This window comes from Octodon degus, unplaced genomic scaffold (assembly GCF_000260255.1).
Source record: "Octodon degus isolate 3935 unplaced genomic scaffold, OctDeg1.0 scaffold00053, whole genome shotgun sequence".
NCBI lineage: Eukaryota > Metazoa > Chordata > Mammalia > Rodentia > Octodontidae > Octodon > Octodon degus.
In genome coordinates, this window is record NW_004524629.1 from 2,630,974 (window position 1) to 2,652,495 (window position 21,522).

At 36.2% G+C, this 21,522-nt stretch overlaps 1 protein-coding gene across 1 annotated transcript in view; it reads left to right on the forward strand.

The window, feature by feature from the left end:
* Tnks (tankyrase) overlaps nt 1–21,522 on the forward strand; it is a 184,483-nt gene that overhangs the window by 22,689 nt on the left and 140,272 nt on the right. The window contains exon 2 of the mRNA XM_004633286.2: nt 6,705–6,929. Coding sequence (XP_004633343.1) covers nt 6,705–6,929 — 225 coding nt within the window. The remainder of the gene's footprint in view (nt 1–6,704; nt 6,930–21,522) is intronic.

Below are 21,522 nucleotides of genomic sequence, written 5' to 3' on the forward strand. Positions count from 1 at the left end.
CAAGAACAATGAGATATGTGTGTTCAAAGCGAGGGGAATATTTTGAGGGAGATGAGTGGTATTTTTTTTTTACTATGATATATTTTAAAAAGTATAAACATTCACCTGTGTATTTCAGTCATACTATATACAGTGGATGTAGTTTTGCTGATAGCCCAATTAGGGAGAAAGGTCTCTTTAAGTTGTGACTTTGCTATCATAAATAACAGCTTCAGTTTGAAATACTCTTAAGTGCTTTAAGATTCAATATTGGCTGAGATTGTTTATTCAAAGTGTTTTTTAAATTTTAGGCAAGTTAGCATGCTGAATATAAGTGAAATACTTTTCTGTTTTTAAACTCAGCCCTAGGGAATAAATACCAGTTATCTTATTTTGATATTGAAACATTTTTGAATGGTCTTAATTATAATCCTTCAACATTTGAGTAAGGAAGATTGCTAAATATTTTCAGTTAGGCAGTGTTATAAAGTTAGATTTTCCTTTCACAGTATCTGTCAGAATTTCCAGAATATTTGACTAGATATGTGTGGTGATATTTAAATTAGTTCAGGTTATGCTCTCTGTATTCATGATTTGAGAAGAAATGGACAAAGTTTCTGCCACTTGATTCTGACACTATGAAACAGGATACTCTCCTAGAGAGAACTCTTTTGATCAGGATTTCTTCTCAGTGTAGTGTAGATTTCAGAAGATTCTGGGTTATTCAATTTTGTAGATTCCAACATTTAGGACATAGATTCCAATTGGTTTTCATCTTTGACAGTACTTCAGTACACACTCATATTTGCCCTTGATAAGTGGTTTAGCTAATAAAATATTGAACGGGATGGAGTTTGAGAAGAAACCTGAGAGACGCTGGTCTTCGGTGAGCTCCACTGCAGATTACTGAAGATCCCACTTGTAATACAGCTTCTTGTAAACTGGTCCAAACTTACATTCTGCAAAAGTTACATTTCTGATTTCTGTGTGGTTCTTGTAAATGACATTCTTAACCACCTCCCTGTCTTCCAGAGTTGACACAAATGAAACCAGGTTCTCGGCTCATTCTTTGAGATGAATTTGTTCTGGGTCAATTTCTCTTCCAACTTTCTGAAGCAGGTTTCTTTGATAGCAGGACACATACAATAGCCAACTTCTTGTGTTGAAATTCTTTTAACACTGTGAAATTTTTTTTAAAAAGTGTGCTTTTTAAGTAGGTATCTTTTAGCTCTGAGTGGGTAGTGGGATTAGGGAGTGTCTGAGCCTGCTCCCCCAGCACATGCCAAGTCCTCTGCGCTGCAAATAGAATTGAGGGTGAAAGTGCAGGAGCTAGAGCTGCTGCAGGTGCGCCGCCTGCTGGAGCTGGGCAGGGGAGTTGAACATCAGTTTCTCTTGAGTGCCGAAAGGCCAAAGTAGGGTTCTAGGTCAGTATTTTCATAATCTTGAATTTTTTAAATTTGGGAGGGAGGAGGAGAGAAGGAAAGGGATTTCTTCAACCCTTGTCTTCTGAGAGAAAAATCTTCCCAGAAGTGTCTTGATTTTTCTTTTGATCTAATTGTCAGTCATTAGCAGAGAGGAATGAAATCTCCTGACAGGCTCAGAGTAATCAGAATTTATTCTATGGATCGGTAAGAGATTTAGTTCTTTTGGCATATCACTTCGTTCCCAATTTCCATGTAAAATTGAGTTCTCTTGGCCATAGTTATCAACCTCTAGCTAGTATTTTTGAACCATATGATGCGTGTGTGTTTATTTTTATTTTTAAAATTTTTTATTTTTATTTTTTTGGTATTGGGGGTTGAACTCAGGACCTTGCACTTGCCAGGCAGACGCTTATGCCATTGCGCTATCTTTCCTGCTGAACCATATGATATTGACAATAATAGGACTATAGTGTATTTTAATAGCATGGAATGTGATATATAATACAAAATAATACTTATAAAGGTAACAGTATATAAATATCTAAAAATGAATAGTATAAAGTATAAAAACATTTATGATGTACTGTACAACACGCTGTTGTTTCTTTGAGGGAAGAAGGAGATGCTAGCTAGGATTAAGAGTTCTACTGTATATATTTAATTTTCAAGAGTAATAAAATAAGTACAGTTGTATGACACTCAATGATGGGCACATGTTCTGAAATATATGTTGTACAGCTTTCATGTGAAAACAGAATATATTTATGTAAACAAAGATGACTCCAACCTCATTGGGGGTATAATTTTGTGGGACATAAATGGGGTTTGTTGTTAACTGAAATGTCATTATGCAATAGATGGACATATCTGAACCAAAAAATTAAGTTAAACTATAGTGCAGTTCTTTGCCTCTTTGCAAAGCTTATTGTAAAGAATTGTAATGTACTAGGATGGGGAAATACATATTTTAAGCATTTTGGTTAGAAATAAAAATTGATAGAATGAATTAGAGGATAGACAAATGAAATGTTAAAGTTTATCCTTTGACTTAATACTTCTGCTTTAAGCCATTTATTTTACATGAATATTTGGGAACACAAAGATACATATATAAAACTTTAGCTTTTTTATAATGGCAAAATGTTTTTATAATGTTGAGGAGCCATAAGAAATGATAAATTTAGAAATGATATTGATAAGCTAGAGAGTATATTTGTTTAAGCTGATTCAGAATAACTGCTACTGCTGTATTTTTATCTAAAGCATTATAATAGTGAAAATACATAAAAAATGTTTAGAAATGTGTCTTTAAAGAAAGAAATGTAAAAGCTTAGTCATCAGAATATTTGAGGTCGTTGTGTATGATGATATTACTGATGATTTTTCTTCATGAACAATTGGCACTTTTTTGAAATATGTTTTGTTTTTATATTTATATAGAAAAAAATCTTTCTCTTTTTTTATGAATTAAGAATGGCCGGGGAGATGGCTCAGTAGAATAAGCGCCTCCCTGGCAAGTGCAAGGGTCTGAGTTCCATCCCTAGTTCTGCAAGAAAACAGAAACAGAAAAAAGAGTGTATGAAATTGAATGCTGCTTATTATGTTGATTTAATTACTGTGAAACAAATATTATGCGCATTTATGTATTCAACAATATTTCATGAAGCCCACACTTTGTGTAGACCCTTTCTAGGTGATAAATATGTAGACCGCCTGTTGGCCAGTCAGGATACCTTTTTTCATGGGGCATCTTGAATGGAAAATACACAGCATGCCACTAAAGTAAGTGGATAAGGCACTTTCATGTAGCGACTGAGAGGATAGGAAGGAATTGAGGTAGGATAATGAAAAAATGGTGCCAGGAGGGTGTGTGTACCTATGAGTGGTTTTAAGTTGGTGAACAGTGAAAGTATCCTTGAATTTCTTTTTGGGATGAGCATTCATGACAAAAGGAGGCAGATGTGTAAGGTTCTGAGGCTGAGATCTTCAGGCAGACGCACAACAAGTGCAGAACCCCCTGGGCTGGATCAAGTTTATCATATTCAAAGAATACACAGTGAATGACTAAAACTCAGTGAGGTTAGAGAGGTAACGGACCTCCTCACATGAAGTCTTTTCCTTCTCAGTTGTAAGGATTTTATGTTTATGTTTTATATGACAATTAAAATGTACTTTGTATTATAATGAATAAAACAGAAAAACAAATGACAGAAAGTCCCATAATTCCACTTCTATTCATTTAATATTAAATATATTTTCTATTATACTTTATTTTGTATATTTTAATTTCAAAGACTGCTTAATGTAAATGCTTTTCCATGTTAAGTTTTATATAGCATCCTTTCTTATTCATACAATATTTATATTTGTGGTTTTTACTGTGATAAATATGTGTAACAATTTGCAGTCTTGAATTTTTTTTTAAAGTGTGTTTGGTACAGGTCTCACTATATAGTCCAGACTGTGAGTGATCCTCCTGTCTCAGCCTCCCCAGCACTGGGATTACAGGCGTTGTACCACCATGCCTGGACTTGGTGACTGGCACAGTGTGCCCAGGATGGGCCAGCGCCACATGTGGTACAGGGAATCGAACCCTGTTCCCTGAGCTTGCCTAAATAGGCACCTAGTCTGCTGAGCTATCTTGCCAGCCCAATCATTTTTTAAGTGTGTAATTCAGTGGTATCAAGTGCCTTCACAATGTTCTAACAACATCCTATTTATTTATTTATTTATTTACTTTCTGTATTTAGGACAGGATCTCCAGTGTCTCACTACATAGATCAGATTCATAGTGATTCTATTATCAGCCTCCCAAGCACTGAGATTATAAGTGCGTACCACCACGCCCAGTCTCAATCACCATCTCAGTGCACCCCGGGGGTGGGGCTGGCAAGACATGCTGAGGATCAAACTCTGGCCACTGTGCTCTACCTAAGCAGGCACTTTAGTACACTGAGCTATCAGGCTGGCCCTTTCACAATATCCCTTTTAATACAAAATGGTATTATATAAAAAAACCAATGTTTTCCATAAAAGGTCTCAGTTGTTGACACTTAAATTGTCTCTGTGGTTTTCTGTAACTAATGCTATGATATTCTTACTGTGAAAGCTTTGCTCATCTATAAAGAATTCTTTGTGATAAGTTTTGAAAACGATACTGGTAAGCCCGAGAGTATATTTGTTTAAGCGGAGTCATAATAACTGATACTGCTATAGTTTTTCTTAACACGTGGTACCAGTTTACATTCACATTGTTTGAGCATGCTTCTACTTCACTATTGTTAAGATTTGTGTCTGGTTGTCCCTCTAAAGCAGTCATTGAGTTTTTTCAGAGGTGGCTGAATCTAGAGTATGTGATAGATTTGTAGTGCAATGCTGGGATTAAGGATGCTGGGATTCAGACTGGGTGATTGCTGGATCAGTCCGCTGATTAGAAGAAGCGCCACCCTAATTCTAGGAGACTGGACACAGCTAAAGGAACAGAAAGAGGCTTTTTGCATTCTTGTTACTTTTGATGTCTTCTGCCACCATGCACTGTTGCCCCTCTGCCATGTGCCACCCTGCCTTGGAGCCAGTCAGTTACGGACTGAAACTTCTACAAACTACGAGCTACATAAACCTTTTCCCCTTTTGATTTTAGGTGTCAGATATTTTGTCTCAGTGAGAGAAAAGTAATTAAGAAAACGATCTTCTCCCTAATGCCAAATACTTATGCAATCTAAAAGTTTTAGTAAAAAAGCAAGCATACAGCTTCCTATTTTGCTTTGTAATTACAAATATTTTAAACTTCCAGCTAATGAATTAATATTTTACTTATTACTAATGAAATAAGTTTTCAAGCATTGGTACTACACTAGTTAGGAAAAAAACTAGTGTACTAGTTTTTTGTACTCAGGCTCTATTCAAGTCCACATGAGTAAAAAGAATCACTTAGTTTTTCAGCATAAAGACAGTATCTGAAGCCTAGTGGAAGATTAGGTTTGTGGTCAAAGGATTAAGGATGTTGCAGCCAGAGAACCAAACAGAACCTAATAATTTTAAAGTTCTGTAGGTATTAAGAACAAAGCAAACCCTGGTAGGTTGATGACGGTTACTTTAGCACATATTCTGTACATTTGTTCCACTAACTAATGCAGAATTGCCTTTTTTAAACCAAAAAAAATTCAGTGTAATTTGAAGCTTTTTTTTTTTTTTTGCGCAAACCCAATTCTGACATTGCAGTAAATATCTGTGGAAATGTATCCTTTATCTCGGAGCTTACTCTTAGTGCTTACTTTCTCATATTGAATGAATTTCTCTAGATAGCATGGAGAACATATTGTAAGTTTCTATTTTCCTTATTATTTTCCATATTGTTTTCATTTATTTAATATATGCCAGAAATGGAGAAAGATACAGCTTTCTCACTACCTTTTATTTTGATTTAAGATGCCATTTAGTAACAAGCTTAGTAATCATATGGAGGTGGTGATATTTAGCTAATAAGATTTATAAAATATAAAGTGGAAAAAATCAATCATAAAGGTACTAAAGATGAAATTCTAATATGTACAGTTTCTGTATAAATTAGCAATATAGCTTGTAATTTTATTGTTTCAGTAAAATTACTTTAAAATTCCCAAGGGCCATATTGCTCTTCTCTGTTGATCTTACTAAATCTTCATCGTGCTGAAGATTTCTCAAATGTCTGGGTCCCCCTGTCTGTCCTGTGGTCTTCTCAGCCTCCGTAAACCCCATCTTGAATAGTTTCACTTACCTACTGGTTTCACAGAATGTGGCCTCTAGGCCCAGTAATGGGGGGCTAGTTAATCCCCTGTAACTAAACTGTCAGCACTTACTCTCTTCAGTGAGCATTCCTCCCTCTCTAGCTTCTCGGATGTACTGTTGGACATTGTAATTTATCTTAGCTTCAATTGTCAGCAGCATTTAAATAACCTTTACTCTTAAAATATGAAGATGAAGCGTGGACATGTAATTGTGTAATTGTGTCTTAGGAAGCCTCAGAGGAAGTGAGTGCCTTGGACAGGAGTCGTGTCTCATCCATTTTGTATTTCTAGCACAGTTGCCAGCCATCTAGCAGATAATTAAGAAGTGGTTTTTGAGTCATCTGCCCAATGACTACAGGAAGAGTTTTTCTTAGTTCTATGTAGTTTTGTGAAATGAGAGGTCAGTTTGGACATAGGTCATGTTTCTAAAATCCTTTTTGTTGTAGAGTTCAGTATGTTTTTGTTATTTACTGTTATCCTGTTGATTCTTCTTACAAAATTGATTTAATATATTTTATTTTGCCATTCTTTGTAGGCTTTGGAAGGAAGGATGTGGTAGAGCACTTACTGCAGATGGGTGCAAATGTGCATGCTCGAGATGATGGAGGCCTTATTCCGCTCCATAACGCCTGCTCTTTTGGCCATGCGGAGGTTGTGAGTCTGTTATTGTGCCAAGGAGCTGATCCGAATGCCAGGGATAACTGGAACTATACACCCCTTCATGAAGCTGCAATTAAAGGGAAGATTGATGTCTGTATTGGTAAGTATTATTTGATGATATCTAAATTGTAACACATCAGTTTATTTTTTGTTGTCATGGAGTATTTTGTGCTCCTTCAGAATAGGTAAAGGCTTATTGTTTCTTAAGGGTAAGTAGAGAGATGGTAATCTAAGGTTGGCTAGAAACAAGATTCACAGCAGTCACTCCAAATGCAAGCCAGATACCCACTAGTGTAGAACTGAATTTTGATGGATTACTGTGGTCAGATTTAGTTAATTTATAGTCTCTTTATTAAAAGGCTGTAAAATGTCCATCATTGATTTCAATGTGAACCATTATAAAGTATAAACATTTACTAAATTGAATGACATATTTTTAAGAGCATAAGTTGTCAGAGAAAGTCACCTACTACTAAGGCAGAAGCCTTTTCTTTTTGTTAAATTGATCTTTTTGTTGTTAAATTGAATATCAGCCAGTATATTAGTACTAGAGTATGTGTTCTGAATCTAGTAGTTCAGAATTTAATATTTTCAGTATGTGCTAAAGAGAAAATAATTTCAAACCAAATTGAACTTTTGAATTTCTGTTCAATCAGAATTTCTTTCACAGATCTATGTATTTAGGTCTTTGCTTTATTGTACTAAACTTTTTATTTTGAAATCTGAAACAAGCAAGCCTCTTAAGAACAGTTTTTTCTGAGTTCATTACCTATTTCTTGATACTCAAGCTGATTTTTGTTCAACCAGTTTCAGATTAACTTGTGTAATCATTGTCTTCCCAGATGACATCCATTCCAATATAATTGGTTTTTTTTTATACTAAAACTGGAATGTGTGTCATTTAAAATATATACCATTATTAAGACTTCCACTTAATAGTGACTAAGATTATTCCCTCCCCATCACCATCTATTCCAGCCTCTACTATGTTTTCCTAGTTTTTACAAATTACTACAATGCTATGCGTATAACTTCCTTATCACATTGTGTCTCATTATCTTTTGTCACTTCACTGTCCATTGATATAGTCCTTGCTATATTCAGTCCTGACATACTCTATTTTCTTTATTTCTCTTATTTCCTTCGTTGTCTCACTATCACAGCCACATCCTGGACCTAGTTCATCAGATTACCTTAAAAAACTTGAACTTATGCTCATCACAAAACCTCCTAAGCGGCTTGCTTTAGTGTGGGGTAACTGTGATTGAATTTGGTAATTATTCTTACCTTTTAACTTCCCTGTCTTTACTTCTCTGTCACCTTCTGGGTCACCTTATCATATCTATTGAATTTTTCTCAATTATTAAAAAATGCTATAATGTTTACATTTTCTGAAAATGGTGTCCTTGTTAGCCTTCAGGATTCTATCTGTAGCTCTTTGAATTTTTATTCTATCAGTGCCTTAAATATCTTATTGAGTATAGTATTCCTCTCGTCATCCTCCTCATCTTTCTCTTCTTAAATCTCCCAAATATATATCATAAAAATGTTCTTTTTATCTAGATTCTGCTGGGAGGATTAGATATGGGGCTTGGAGTTTTTGTTTTTATGTTTTTGTTTTTTTTTCCTTTGGTTTGGTTTTGATTTCAAAAAAGGATCTCAGTGTGTAGCCCAGGCTGTCCCTGAACTCACAGCTTTCGAAAGAATGGATCTTTGCAGGCCCAACTCCCACAGTGCTCAGTAGTCTCGGGCGCATACTGCTTTCCTTTTGTCTAAATTCTCATGCCTTATAGAAGTTGAGGGAAAGGCACGGGGACCTTTGAAAGTATAATCAAAATATAATTGAGATACAGTTGTTAGTACATAAAGTATATAATACACTTAAGGGAATCAAGATTGGTTATAGATCCTCCTGTATATTTAGCTTTTTAGGACTCTAGGCTTATTCTTAGGTCCTTTGAAATCTCTCATGTCATATTTCCTGAATTTGAGCATAGTTAAGGAACTCTAAAATATTTGTATGAGGCAAATTTCTGCTGTTAGATGATTGGACAAAAGAATTAGAAGCCTTCTCTTTTTATCCTTGTTGCTTGAGTCTAATAGTTTTGAGAGATTAGTGTATCAGATTGATTTTTAAAAAGTTTTTGCCTCGATGTCTAAATGCTGACCTGGATATTTTAAGATTAATCATACCTCATGGAGTTCATTAATGTTTGATATTTCAATATTGTATGTAACAAGCTTAATTGATTTTAGAAATTAACCTTTCTTGTTTTTAAAACTTAATCATTTTTCTATTCTCGCTATCCGTAGAATATGGTTTTAAGAAAATGTTTGAAAACTATATTTTCTTTTATGAATATATGGTATATGATACTTTTCATTTATTAGTGCTAGTAAATCTTTTTTAAAAGCAAATAATAAGTGTGCCTTTCATGGAGTCAGCTGATAAAAGACACCAGGTCATAATATGGATATTTGCCTTTTTTTTTCTTTTTCTTTTTGGCTAACTTGTATCCTATTTCTTTACTAATTTTACAGATGAAATTATAGCTATGGACAGTTATGGGAGGAATACAGAAACTAGTAGAGTCCTATCTTCCTTCTTTTCCACCCTGTAGCAGTCAGTGGTGACCTCTGGTCAAGCCAGCCTGCCTGCCTGCCTGCCTGCCTGCCTGCCTGCCTGCCTGCCTGCCTGCCTGCCTGCCTGCCTGCCTGCCTTCCTTCCTTCCTTCCTTCCTTCCTTCCTTCCTTCCTTCCTTCCTTCCTTCCTTCGTTTCATACTGGGGATTGAAGTCAGGACCTTGCTCTTCCTGGGCAGGTGCTTATGCCACTGAGCTATATTCCTGGCCCCAGATATTCTTTCTACAATGTAGAATTTTGTGTACAAAGTCATAGAGATATTCAGAAATTATTCAGAGGAGCAGATTTTTGCTGCAGTGTTGACAGTGACCTGGCCCTATTATTCTTACTAAAAGACAGTTGTGCTTCCTGAAAACTTACACTATAGATTTTTGTTTTCTAAGGTTTGTCTTCTACTTTCCTGTCAGTTCAGTTTAAGATAGACATTGATTTTTATAATTTCCACTGCTTTTCTTTTTAATTTTTTTCAGTACTGGGGATGGAACTTGGGACCTTCCATGGGCCAGGCAGGCGCTTATGGCACTGAGCTAAATCCCTGGCCCCCCACTTTCTTTTGCCATTTCCATGGGTATCACACTTCCATCTCTCCTTTTTTACCATATTTCTCCTGGCTCAAAGGAGAAATTCTTCCTTGTTTTGGAAGCTTGTTCTGGGTACAGCAGCTTACTGGCCACCACAGCAAATAATTCTAAAGATATTAGGGGTAAATGTTCTTCTAATACATGTGGGATTCTGATTGGAATATCACAACATTTAAACCTGAAGCTTGATAAGCTAAATAAAAAATAGCAACCCTCTTCTGGAGTTGGGGGTATTGGGACTTGAACTTACGACCTCACACTTGCTAGGCAGGTACTGCACCATTGAGCTAAATTCCCACCCCTTAGCACCCCATTTTAGTCAACTAGAAGGAAATATCTAGAGAATAATGAACATGTATATTCAGGATTACTGAAAGGATCAAAGAACACTTAAGTTAAAAATTGCCAGGGTAATGAAAATATAATGTGGAAGAGACTTAATGGGTCTCCTGAAAAACTTATTTCATATTTGTATAATTTTTGTAAAAGATTAAACAGATGATGCATCATTCAGCATTTACTAGAGAGACAAGTGTAACGTAAGGTCTACAAACATAAAAATCTACAAGATTGTCTTAACAATGGTCAGCCATAGAGTTGGATAAGGAAGTGTGCAGAGGGCATCTGTTCATGGGAGACTGAAGGAACCAGAGGGCTGAAGCTCACTGTGGTGTCCTATGTGGCTCTGTATCGAGAGGCTGATGGGTCTGTGACGGAAGGCTGAGCAGTCTGGGTCAGAAGGTTGAAAAATCTGTGCTGGAAGCCAGGTGACGTTCAAGGCAAAGACAAAGGCTGGCGGTCCTCCAGCGAAATGGTCTTTCCCCTTTATACCATCCATGCACAAGCCAGCCTGAGGTCATCTTGCACACCTAGGATGTGGAAATGCTGAGCCACTGTAGTTGGGCTTCTCTTAGTCAAGTTGACATAATCAATGGAAGCCTTGAAGATCACATATGGGAACATAGCCCCAAATACAAGAAAAATCTTAACGTATGGAAATCATGAATTAAACAAAATTTTCCTAGATTTCCGGAAAGTCACCATTATTTTAAAACTTAATGTGAGCTAGGAATTTCAGAAGGAAAAGAAGAAAGAACTGATAGAAGAGATGAATAATAATTAAATTATAAGAAAACTTATCTTGATAATGAAAAGGCTTAAAGAATTCCATACAGAGTAGATGAAACATGGAGGAAGATAGAAAATGACCTTGTTGATAATGCCCACATGAAAAAAATTAGACGAATGAATTTTCATTTATATCATTGAAGTCTTTAAGACATTCAAGTAGTTTCTAAAGACTACTTGAAGAAACAGATTAAACTGTAATTCTCTTGATAAAGAACAATTCTTCAACAGTTGGGAGTGAAAAATTCTGAGTAGAGTAAGTGGCACTATATTAGGAAGCAAAGCTCCTGGTACTTGTTTGCTTTCTTTATACTTTCAAACAGCTCGTAGATTCTTCTGTCTTATTGCAGAGACCTAGGGGACCTTACTTAGGAGTCTCCAATTTAAGTTGCTACTTAAAAATCTAGTAATTAGGATTTAAAACATAGTTTTGCTTTCCATGTTCACTGACATTATATAATCATTGTGGCCATAATCACAACCTTCTTCAGTATTAAAATGTGGATAATTCTGTGCCATACAGTTAAGAGGATCAAATGAGATAATCGAAGTAAAGTAGCCTAGTGCAGTATCTGATATCATATAGGGTAATAGCATATGTCCTATAATTTTCAGCTCCTCTTATTTTGAAAATACTAAGATCAGAAATAATTTTCCTCTTGTGTTACATGAGTTTGACTCAGATGCTTTTGTATTTTACTGAAAATGTAAGAAAATAAAATCTGATAGTGTTTTTCTTGAAATTGGCTTATTAGGAGAGATTAGGCAAGATGCCTAAAGATAGGATCATTTAATAACAATTAAAATTAAGTTAGTTATCTAACTGTAATACCTGTAATTTTTATTTTTCCTCTCCCAATTCAGAACTTTATTTAATATGTAAACAAATTTCTGTCAGGTTTTTTTTCTAGTGTTTACAATTTAGGAATTCTTTGTTATAAAACTATTTCATTTCTTCCCTTTCTTTGCTGTAGAAAATAAAAGGGTAAGGCTCACTTGTGGTCATTCAACCAGACAAAACTCAGGTTCATTTAGTCAAATATAATAGATCAACTCTAATTAAGTACTGGTTCAGAGAAAAGAACAGTATTACACTGTGTAGTCTATATATAATTTAGGTATATTTTATGTGTGTATATGCATGAAGTTAGGTAGTGATTAGCCCAAGTGACTAACTTGTTAATTATGGCCTGATGAAATGTAGAGTTGTAAGCAACAGAGAAAACTGCTTTTTGGAGGAGAGTAACTGAGAATCACTTTGTCTGCTGCGAAGAGCTGTGAAGCAGGCAGTCAAGGGACATAGTGAGTACCCGCGGATCTCCCATTGAAAAGCACTTTAATTTGTGACAGATAATGGTGTGGTTGCCCACTGGGCCTTACTTGTTTTATCATATGAAAATAATGGGATCTTGTATTTTTATCTTTTTGGAGTTTTATACAGACATGATGCTAGAATGCCACCTTTGTTATAGTTGTGCTATTAAAGACTTTTTCTTATTATAGTGATGTTCTACATATAGCTAAATGTCCATATAGACAATCCCACATCTGTAGATTCTGTCAGTTATGCATGAGACATTATTACAAGGGTTTGAGGAAAGATTTCTTCTTCATTCAACAAGTAGGTATGTTTGCCATCATTTTCTTAACTCTACTGTATTTACATTGTATTAAGTATTATATGAAAACCAGAGATGATTTAAAAGACCAGGGAGTATGGTGTGTTCATATAAAGGACTTTAGCATCTATGGATTTTATATCCTCTAGGAGGTCCTGAAACCATCACTTTTGAATATTCTGGAAAAAAAATGAATATTCTGGGACTATTTTAATGGCCCATGGTGTCCACATCTTTAGTCCTATAACCCAGGAGTATGTTATTTTACATGGCAAATAGAAATTAAGGTTCAGATATAATTATGGTTTCTAATTTCTTTTTATAATTTATCTTTTCTTTATTTGTTCATACTTCGCTCTTATATCTAAGAATACTTGGTTAAATCTTAGATTATAGAGATTTAACCCTGTGTTTTCTTGTGTGTCTGTTAGCTCTTACACTCTGATGTTTGATCCACTCAGCGTTAATATTGCTATGTGATGTGGTGGAAAGAGTCCAACTTTATTGCTTTATGTATGGCTATCTAGTGTCCTTTTCATGCCTTGATGATCCTTTTTATTTCTGTAAAGTTGGTAGTAATATAATCTTGTAATTTCAGCTGTCTGTATGTAAGCACGTTGGTAGTTCCTTTCTTCTCATTGTGTGGTGCTGCATTGTTTCTTTTTTCTTGGCTCCGTAGTAGTAGAATTGCTGAGTGGAATAGTAAGTATATGTGGGACTGTAAGGGAAGCTGCATTTCTCTGAGAGCTGAACTTGCTTAACATATTTTCATATTTTATTGATGTCTGAATTTATCAATTAAAATGAGAAAATTATATGATGTCTCACCACCGTGGAATAAGATCAGATTTCTATTTGGCAGTTTTTCTTATTTTATAGTGAAGTAAGATTATAGTTTTAATTATATTTCAGAACTATAAGAAAGCAGTTTTTGGTTTGAGGGTCTTTGCTTGAAGTGTCTTACAACAGCTGGCTTAGAATACATTTTTAAACTAAAATAACCAGCTATTTCATATGAAAAATTGAGTATATAAAAGTCAGGTGGACTTTGTATAATTAAAAATAATTACCTAAAATATGCCTATTTAATTTTTTTTTTTTTTTTTTTTTTTTTTTTTTTTTCCTTGCATGCCTGCAGGGCACGTTTGGCCAGCGGGAGAGTTGTGAGGTTCGAACTCCAGCCACCTGAGGCTGACAGCTTTGTGGAAGCAGCCACTTGAAGGGCAGAGCTAGGCCCAGGCCCCCCCTATTTAATTTTGAGATGACATTGTCCCTACTACTTGAATGTATTTTTCTAAAATTTTGAGTAATCTATTATTTTTAATAGCATGTTACCAGAATCAATCACTAATCTGTGATACGTATTTTTGTCTTATGCTGTAATATTCTGTTGGCATTGAGAACATAGCCGCTTTTCCATGATCAGAAGCCACAAAGATATTCCCCAAGCTCTTTCTTCCTGTTACTGGCTTTGGTAGAATTCTTACAACTTTCCACATTTGCCCAGTATTAGGAAACAAGAAATATCAGCATCAAAGACTTTAGAGTTTTCATGTAGTATAAACCTACAGTTCTCATTGGCATCTAATTTTTTTTTTTTTTTTTTTTTTTTGCAGTACTGGGGATTGAACTCAGGACCTTCCACTTGCCAGGCAAGCGCTTATGCTACTGAGCCATCTCCCCAGCCCTGGCATCTAAAAGTAGATGTAAAATGTGTTTTAGATTTGCCTGTGAACACAGTAGTGTCTGACATACTGCAAATTCACATTCCAATTTGTGGGGTTTTTTTGAGGCAGGGTCTCACTATGCAGTCCAGGCTGGCACTGAATTCACTTGGTAGCCTAGGCTGACCTCAAACTCCCTGAGATCTCCTATCTCAACTGCTCAAGTGCTGGGATTATAGGTATGCACCACCACACTGGATAGCATCTAATGCAGTAGTGAGGTAGACTGTTATTCAGCTTCCTATCCATAATGTAAACCAGTGCATAGAAATATACTGAACCAAGCCTCTTCCTTGTGAATTACTTTGTCACTCCATACATGTTGCCGGAGTATATCATTAGATACTAGTAGTAGGCAGTAACACTAAGAGTGATGGTTATTATTAGTTGCCTACCATAGCGAACTAATGATGCTTAAATTAGCTTCCATTTGTCACGTAACTTCTTATTTTTCATTAAGATGACTAATTCATTGTTGATTATAGTTGTGCTTTGACTTTTGGTTATAATGATTTTCTACAAAGAATGGGAAATTAAATCCTTTTTTGTTTTTCCTTGCAGAGTACACCCTGGATTTTCCCCTCTTAGGCGAGGAGTTGAGTTAGGGAAGTAGGAGGAACAAGTGATGGTGGTCAGTGTTCTGAAATCTGCTGTGGATAGGTATTAGTAAGGGGTTTCCCCTGAGGTATCACAAAGGACTTCACCAAGTAATGGCACTCAGGAGGAGACTGTCAATGCAGATTGCGTCCCATTTCACTGGGGAAGATATAAGAAGTTAGAAAATAGATCGATAACAACTATCACACCTTATTTTTTGTATCAGTGAACTTTTTCAATTAAATTTAAAATTAAAATAATTTAAAAATTCAATTTATTAGTTATATTAGCTACATTACAAATATTTTCTAGCCATATCTGGGTTTTAGTTGTCATATTAGAGTACTTAAAAGGAATTTCCATTTTTGCAGAAAGTTACAACCCATTTTTCATAAAAGTTGAATCTCCATGCATTCCATTTTTCTCGTTTTTTACTTTATACTATAAACATATTTCATCATTAAATGCTATAACTCATCTTAAAGAATTTCAAACATTGTATAGAAATAACCAAGTTTTTAATTGGTCACTTAGGTTACTTCTGATTTTTCACTATTGTATAAATAATACCTGTAGAATATAATTTTTATTAAATATTTGTATGAACCTTAATTGCTTTAGGATAAACTCTTGAAAAACCATAGCTTCTTAATAAGGAACAAAGACATCTGTTACTGGAGAATTCCTCTCCACCTTGTGATTCAGTCTGTCATATTATCTGAGAGCTGGGTTAAGAACAGATATTTCCTCTTATGTTCCATGTTCATTTCAAAAATTAGTTCAAAATTCAGCAAAGTCTTGAGAGCTTGATTCTTTCCTTTTGGTTTTGTATTGTCTTTTTTCATTTTCCTGCTAGAATTCTTTTCTTCTATATTTTTAACATTAGTTTCTCTATAAAAACAATTGGACAGCTTTAAACAAGTCTCTGTAACATTTTCATAAAATCTAAAAGTTGGCAAAATTCCCTACTTTTATTCTTAGCAGTGTACTGAATTAATACAACCCCCACCCCACCCCGATGCATTGCACATCAGTATCTTGATGATTTGCCATCTCGTATTTAAACTGCTGTCAAAAATATTGAAGTCTTTTTGCCTTTACACAATAAATTTGATGCTACTATGTTGTACATTCTGAATAATGGTGGTAATTATATACATACCACTCTGTCTGTCTGTCTATCTGTCTATCTACCTACCTACCTATCTGTTGTTGTTTCACACAATGTCTTTCGATTTGTTCATTATGTTTTATAATATCCCTGAAAAGGCATCAGTACGGATGCCTAGGGAAGCAAAGACTAACCTCATACATTTTTAAAAGTGACATTATAGTTTTCACTTAATGTGCAAGTAGAATTTTATAGTACTATAATAATCTTAAACAATGTGTGGTGCGCATGTGACATACACCTATGATCTCATCTACTCAGGAGGCTGAAGCATGTGGATCACAAGTTTTAGTACAGGCAAGTTATCAAGAGCTTATCTCAAAAAGGAGAGAGTTGGTAGCATACCGCTCCCTAGTTTCAATTCCAAGAATTTAGAACAAGCAAATAAAAACCTCCCTAGTACAATGGTAGGCAGTCTGAAAGTGTGTAGCTTAAGTCTTGTGTCATATGAAAATGGTGTTTGACACAAGTGTCTGTGTCACCAGGCAGTTGTTCTTCTCATGGTTCTCGTGTAGCAGAAGCTCATGCATATTAGAACTGTTTCCTCACTCGTGCGCTTCCACAGTTAGCAGGACTGCAGATGCAGGTGCAGTTTGGTGACAGAGGGAAGCTAGTGAGTAATAGCAATAGTATGTCCTGGCTTTTAATTCTTGGCTTACTTAAATCTGCTAATCTTTTTCACATTGGATGGGTACTAGACTGTTGATCTGTAAACACCATTCAGGATTAAAAATGTAAACCTACACTTACTGAAAGACAAAAATGACATTGTGGTCCCGGGGAGATGGCTCATTGGAATAAGCGCTTCCTTGGCAAGCTCAAGGGCCTGAGTTCAATCCCCGATTCTTTAAAAAAAAAAAAAAAAGGTGACATTGTGTATTTAAACATGTTTATCTTGGGTCAGACCTGAAAATTTCTAAACTAGCTGTGGCATAGGGAGTCATGATTAGAGATGAAAAGCATGTATTTTGTTTTCCATTTGGGCAGTTTTGTTTTCCGTTGATCTGTTAGAAAAATATGCTGAGGACAAGGATTAAGGGAATAAGGCTGGAATGTTTTAGCCCTTTCGTCTATCTTATCACCTAACAGCTGGGCATTTACATGAGGCATTTAATTGCTTTGAGGCTTAATTTCGTGTTTGTAAAATAGGCATCATATGCACTGAATAAGGTTGCTTTGTGAAGCTAAATAACATATTTAAAGCAAGTAGAGCTTCAGAAAATGCTTGTTTCTTTTGGTTCCCTTCCTCTTACATGGCAACAGGAGGCTGTTTGTGTCGATCCCCTTTAAATTCTGGCATGGAGTGGACAGCAGGAAAAGCTTACTGACTGGCAGTTCCTGGTGTTGCTCTTTGCTACCATCAGTGTGAATTAGTTACATCTTTTGTTTCATATCCTTTGTAACTTTGCAGATTTTAATTATGATTTGGTAAGACATGAATATGTATATCCCCCCCCTTACTTAGGCCTTTTAATGAACTTAATGGAGGCACTGCATGTAACATTTTCTTCACAAATATTTTAGTATGAGGAATAATGAAATCTACTGTTTCATTATGGCCAAATATAAAGTGAAAGCTTAATAAAATTGAAGAAGTGTGAACAATGGCTAATTTTTTAAAGTTTTATATTATTTTTTTGATTTTTGAGACTAAGTCTTACCATATAGTTCAGCCTTAAATTGATTATATAGCCAAGACTGCCCTTAAACTCATGGCAATTCTCCTGCTTCAGCCTCTGACTGCTGAGATTATAGGCATGCACCACCATATCTAACTGGTTAATACTTTTTAAGGCAGGTCAGTTACAGATAAGTAGTTCTTTTTCAAGCTGCCAGAGGGAACCATAGTTGTTTATTTCTGAAAATTATAATACACTAGGATTGAAAGAAGGACAAAGGGCAGAGAAGGAATTTCATTATTAAAAGAAAAAGGCAGCTTTTGCCTACTCTTAAATTGGAAAGGGAGCTGAGTTGAAATCTGAAATAGCACAAGATTGAATGTGACCATTAAGAAAGTTGACATTAGGATAATTATCAAATCTAAAAGAAAAACAAGACTTTAATTCTTTCACTAAATTCTTTTAACTAAATAATCTAACAGTTTTCTAGAGAATGCAAAACCTTTAAGTTTGTTTTGTGTTCCCTTCAGATTGAAAATACTACAAAATACTGAAGTTTGAATCTATTGAATCAGTTCTCAGAAGCATAGGAAAATAATAGAGGTAGGGTAATTTATAAAATTCAAACCAAAATATAGTACAGGTTTAATCCTGTATTCCTTGGAGAATAATTCTAATGTGTACCTTTTAACCTAGTTTCTTATAATATTAAAACTGGCTTTAATTAGTCTTAATGTTTCAAACACATAGGAAACTTGTCTGCAATGTTAGTAAGTCCTTGAGGTCTTGAGAGAGAGGGTCGAATGAGCCCTTTAAAAAAGGATTCAGGATCAGAGATGGTCCCCAAGGTCACTCTGTGTGACCCTGTTCCTCCAAGAAGGCCTCCCTTTTGTGTGTGTGTGTGTGTGTGTGTGTGTGTGTGTGTGTGTGTGGTGGAACCGGGGATTGAGCACAGGCTCTTGTGCTTGCCAGGGAAGCGCTTATTCCACTGAGCCATCTCCCCGACCCTAGAAAATGATTCAGAACAGTATGTAGAAAAAACTCTTGAAACAGATTGGGAAGTACCTTTCACATGTGGTCCTCCCTTTATGGCTGACAAAATTACATAATCCTATTATTAAGTAAGGTCATGAGATCCTAAAGATGCTTATCTTAGTTCTTAAGACATTTCATTTAGCTGAATCTAGGTGAATAGTAGAGAAAGTGAATGTTACGATTTGTGTCTAGTTGTTTCCCCAAAGCCTCATGTAAGTCATGGGGCAGATGCAGCTGCAGCTTGAGCAACAGCGAGTGGCTTGAGGGGCGGGGCCAGAGAACCAAGGCGGGTTCGAGGGGCGGGGCCAGAGGACCAGGGCGGGCTAGAGGGGCGGGGCCAGAGGACCGGGGCGGGGCTCTAGGGGCGGGGCCAGAGAGGCTCCAACCATTAAACTGGCAGCCAGCACTCTGATCCCCCCACCTCCCAGGCCTGTGGTCTCTCAGAGGTGTGGAGCGGGTCATCCTGGACACGGTGGCGCCTCAGCCTCTCCTCCAGACCCTGTAGCTTGGGGTGGCGTTGTATGCAATCGAGGCTGCCTCAGGCAGACAAGAGATGTTTGGAGAAGACAGAGGCAATGACCCTCTCTCTTGAGCAAATAAGACTCCGAGGTCTTGCTACATAATTCAGGCTGTTTTAAACTATGAAACCTCCAGTAACTGTGAGCTAAATAAACCTTTCTTTCCCTCAATTTTGAGTGTCCAATATTTGTCCCAGCAACAGGAGAAGAGTAACTAAGACAGCAATCTTGCTCTAAAAAGCATAAAACAACAATTGATATGGCACAGATTAATTTATTATTTCTAGGACTATTACCAACTCGCTTTTATTTCAGGCTAGTATGGGCTTTTTTTGTTTTGTTTTGTTTTTCGCTTATTCATGATCCCATTTTGTGTGAAAAGATCCTGACTTGGATAAAAAAATATTTTTTATTATGTGGGTCAGACCAAGCTAGTGATACGTATCTATGAAACTATTTCTACCCATGTATAGGTTGTCACATTCCAATTCTGTGAGTTTTAGGTAACATTTTATAAAAGAAATGGAAATTGACAGTGCCCAAGGTCAGACAGTTACCAAGTATGGAGTATTCTAAAAACTCATGTTCGACTGACTCCTGGGACAGTATTTTCAACTTTTTCTCTCTTACATTTACAAGAAAAAATGTTGTGCTACATATGTTTTTGTAGTGATTCTTAGATTTATTCCAAGGTCTACCCTATCTTGTAATAAGCTGATTTGAGTAAACAGATAATACTGATTTCACAAATTTATTATGGTCTAGTTTAACTGTTGATTGCAAAAGGGATATAATTGATCTTAGATATAAAAATCCACAATATAAAGGGCCGGCCTGATAGCTCAGAGGACTAAAGCGCCTGCTTAGGCAGAGCACAGCAGCCGGGGTTCAATCCGCCCCAGCATGCCATGCCGGCCCTGCAGTTGAGACTGGGCGTGGTGGCGCATGCCTGTAATCCCAGCCCTTGGAGGATCACTACAAGTCTGATCTACATTGTGAGACCCTGCACACCCTGTGGACCCTGTCCTAAAATATAGGGACAAAAAAGTTCCATAATATATAAAGAACAATGGATGTCTTAAGTTATCTGAAAAGTAACATACCTTTTAAAAAATTGGTTTTACACTAAAATGTGTTAGCAAAATTTAATTTGGAGGTGATTTATTATGAAATTTCATGAAGTTTGTTCAGGAGATACATTTAAATTACAAGATCACAAATAGAAGAATTCTGCCATGTAAGTTCAATACAATCTTATTCATTTGGCCTAATTTTTTGTATGAGTAAATACTATATTTTTAATGTCTATGTAAGAAAATTCTTGGAGCGGAGATACAGTTTAGCACAATGCCTGCCTGACAAGCACAAGGTTCTAGGTTCGATTCCTAGTACCCGCTGCCCCCCCAAAAAGAAAAAAAAAATGTTCATGTACTTAAAATAATTGATCATTTTAAAAATACTTGTTTTATCCCCTGACAACCCTGTGCAATAGATACTGTTATTATCTCTGGATTTACTGATAAGGAAATGGAAGCACAGGAAGGGAAAGTATCTTCCTAGGGTTCCAGAACTAAACAGTAGCTGAATTGGGATTCTAGCTGGTATTGTCTGACTCCAGGTTAGGCTCTTAACTATATTTGTGTTTGTTATCAGCCTTTCATATGAATTTAGGACAGGGTTTACAGGGTCTCACTATGGTGAGCAGACTCGAAGTGATTCTCCTGTTTTCAGCCTCCCAAGTGATGGAATTACAGGTGCGCACTACCATGCCTAAGTCTCAATCACCATCTCAGTTCTGGGGGGCTGGGGTGGCATGGCTCACTGGGCATTGACCCCGGCCACTGCGCTCTGCCTAAGCAGGCGCTGTAGTTCACTGAGCTATCTGGCTGGCCCTCGAAAAAAAATATTTTGAAGAGATGGAGTCTTACCTTTTTCCTGGTGAGGCACATAAGAAAAAGTTATGAAGAAATATCCATGTAATAAGGGCTATAAAGGCAATCAGTAGTTCACTGTGGTGAAATTAAGTAATTTATCACAAATATGCTGATCCCAGGTATT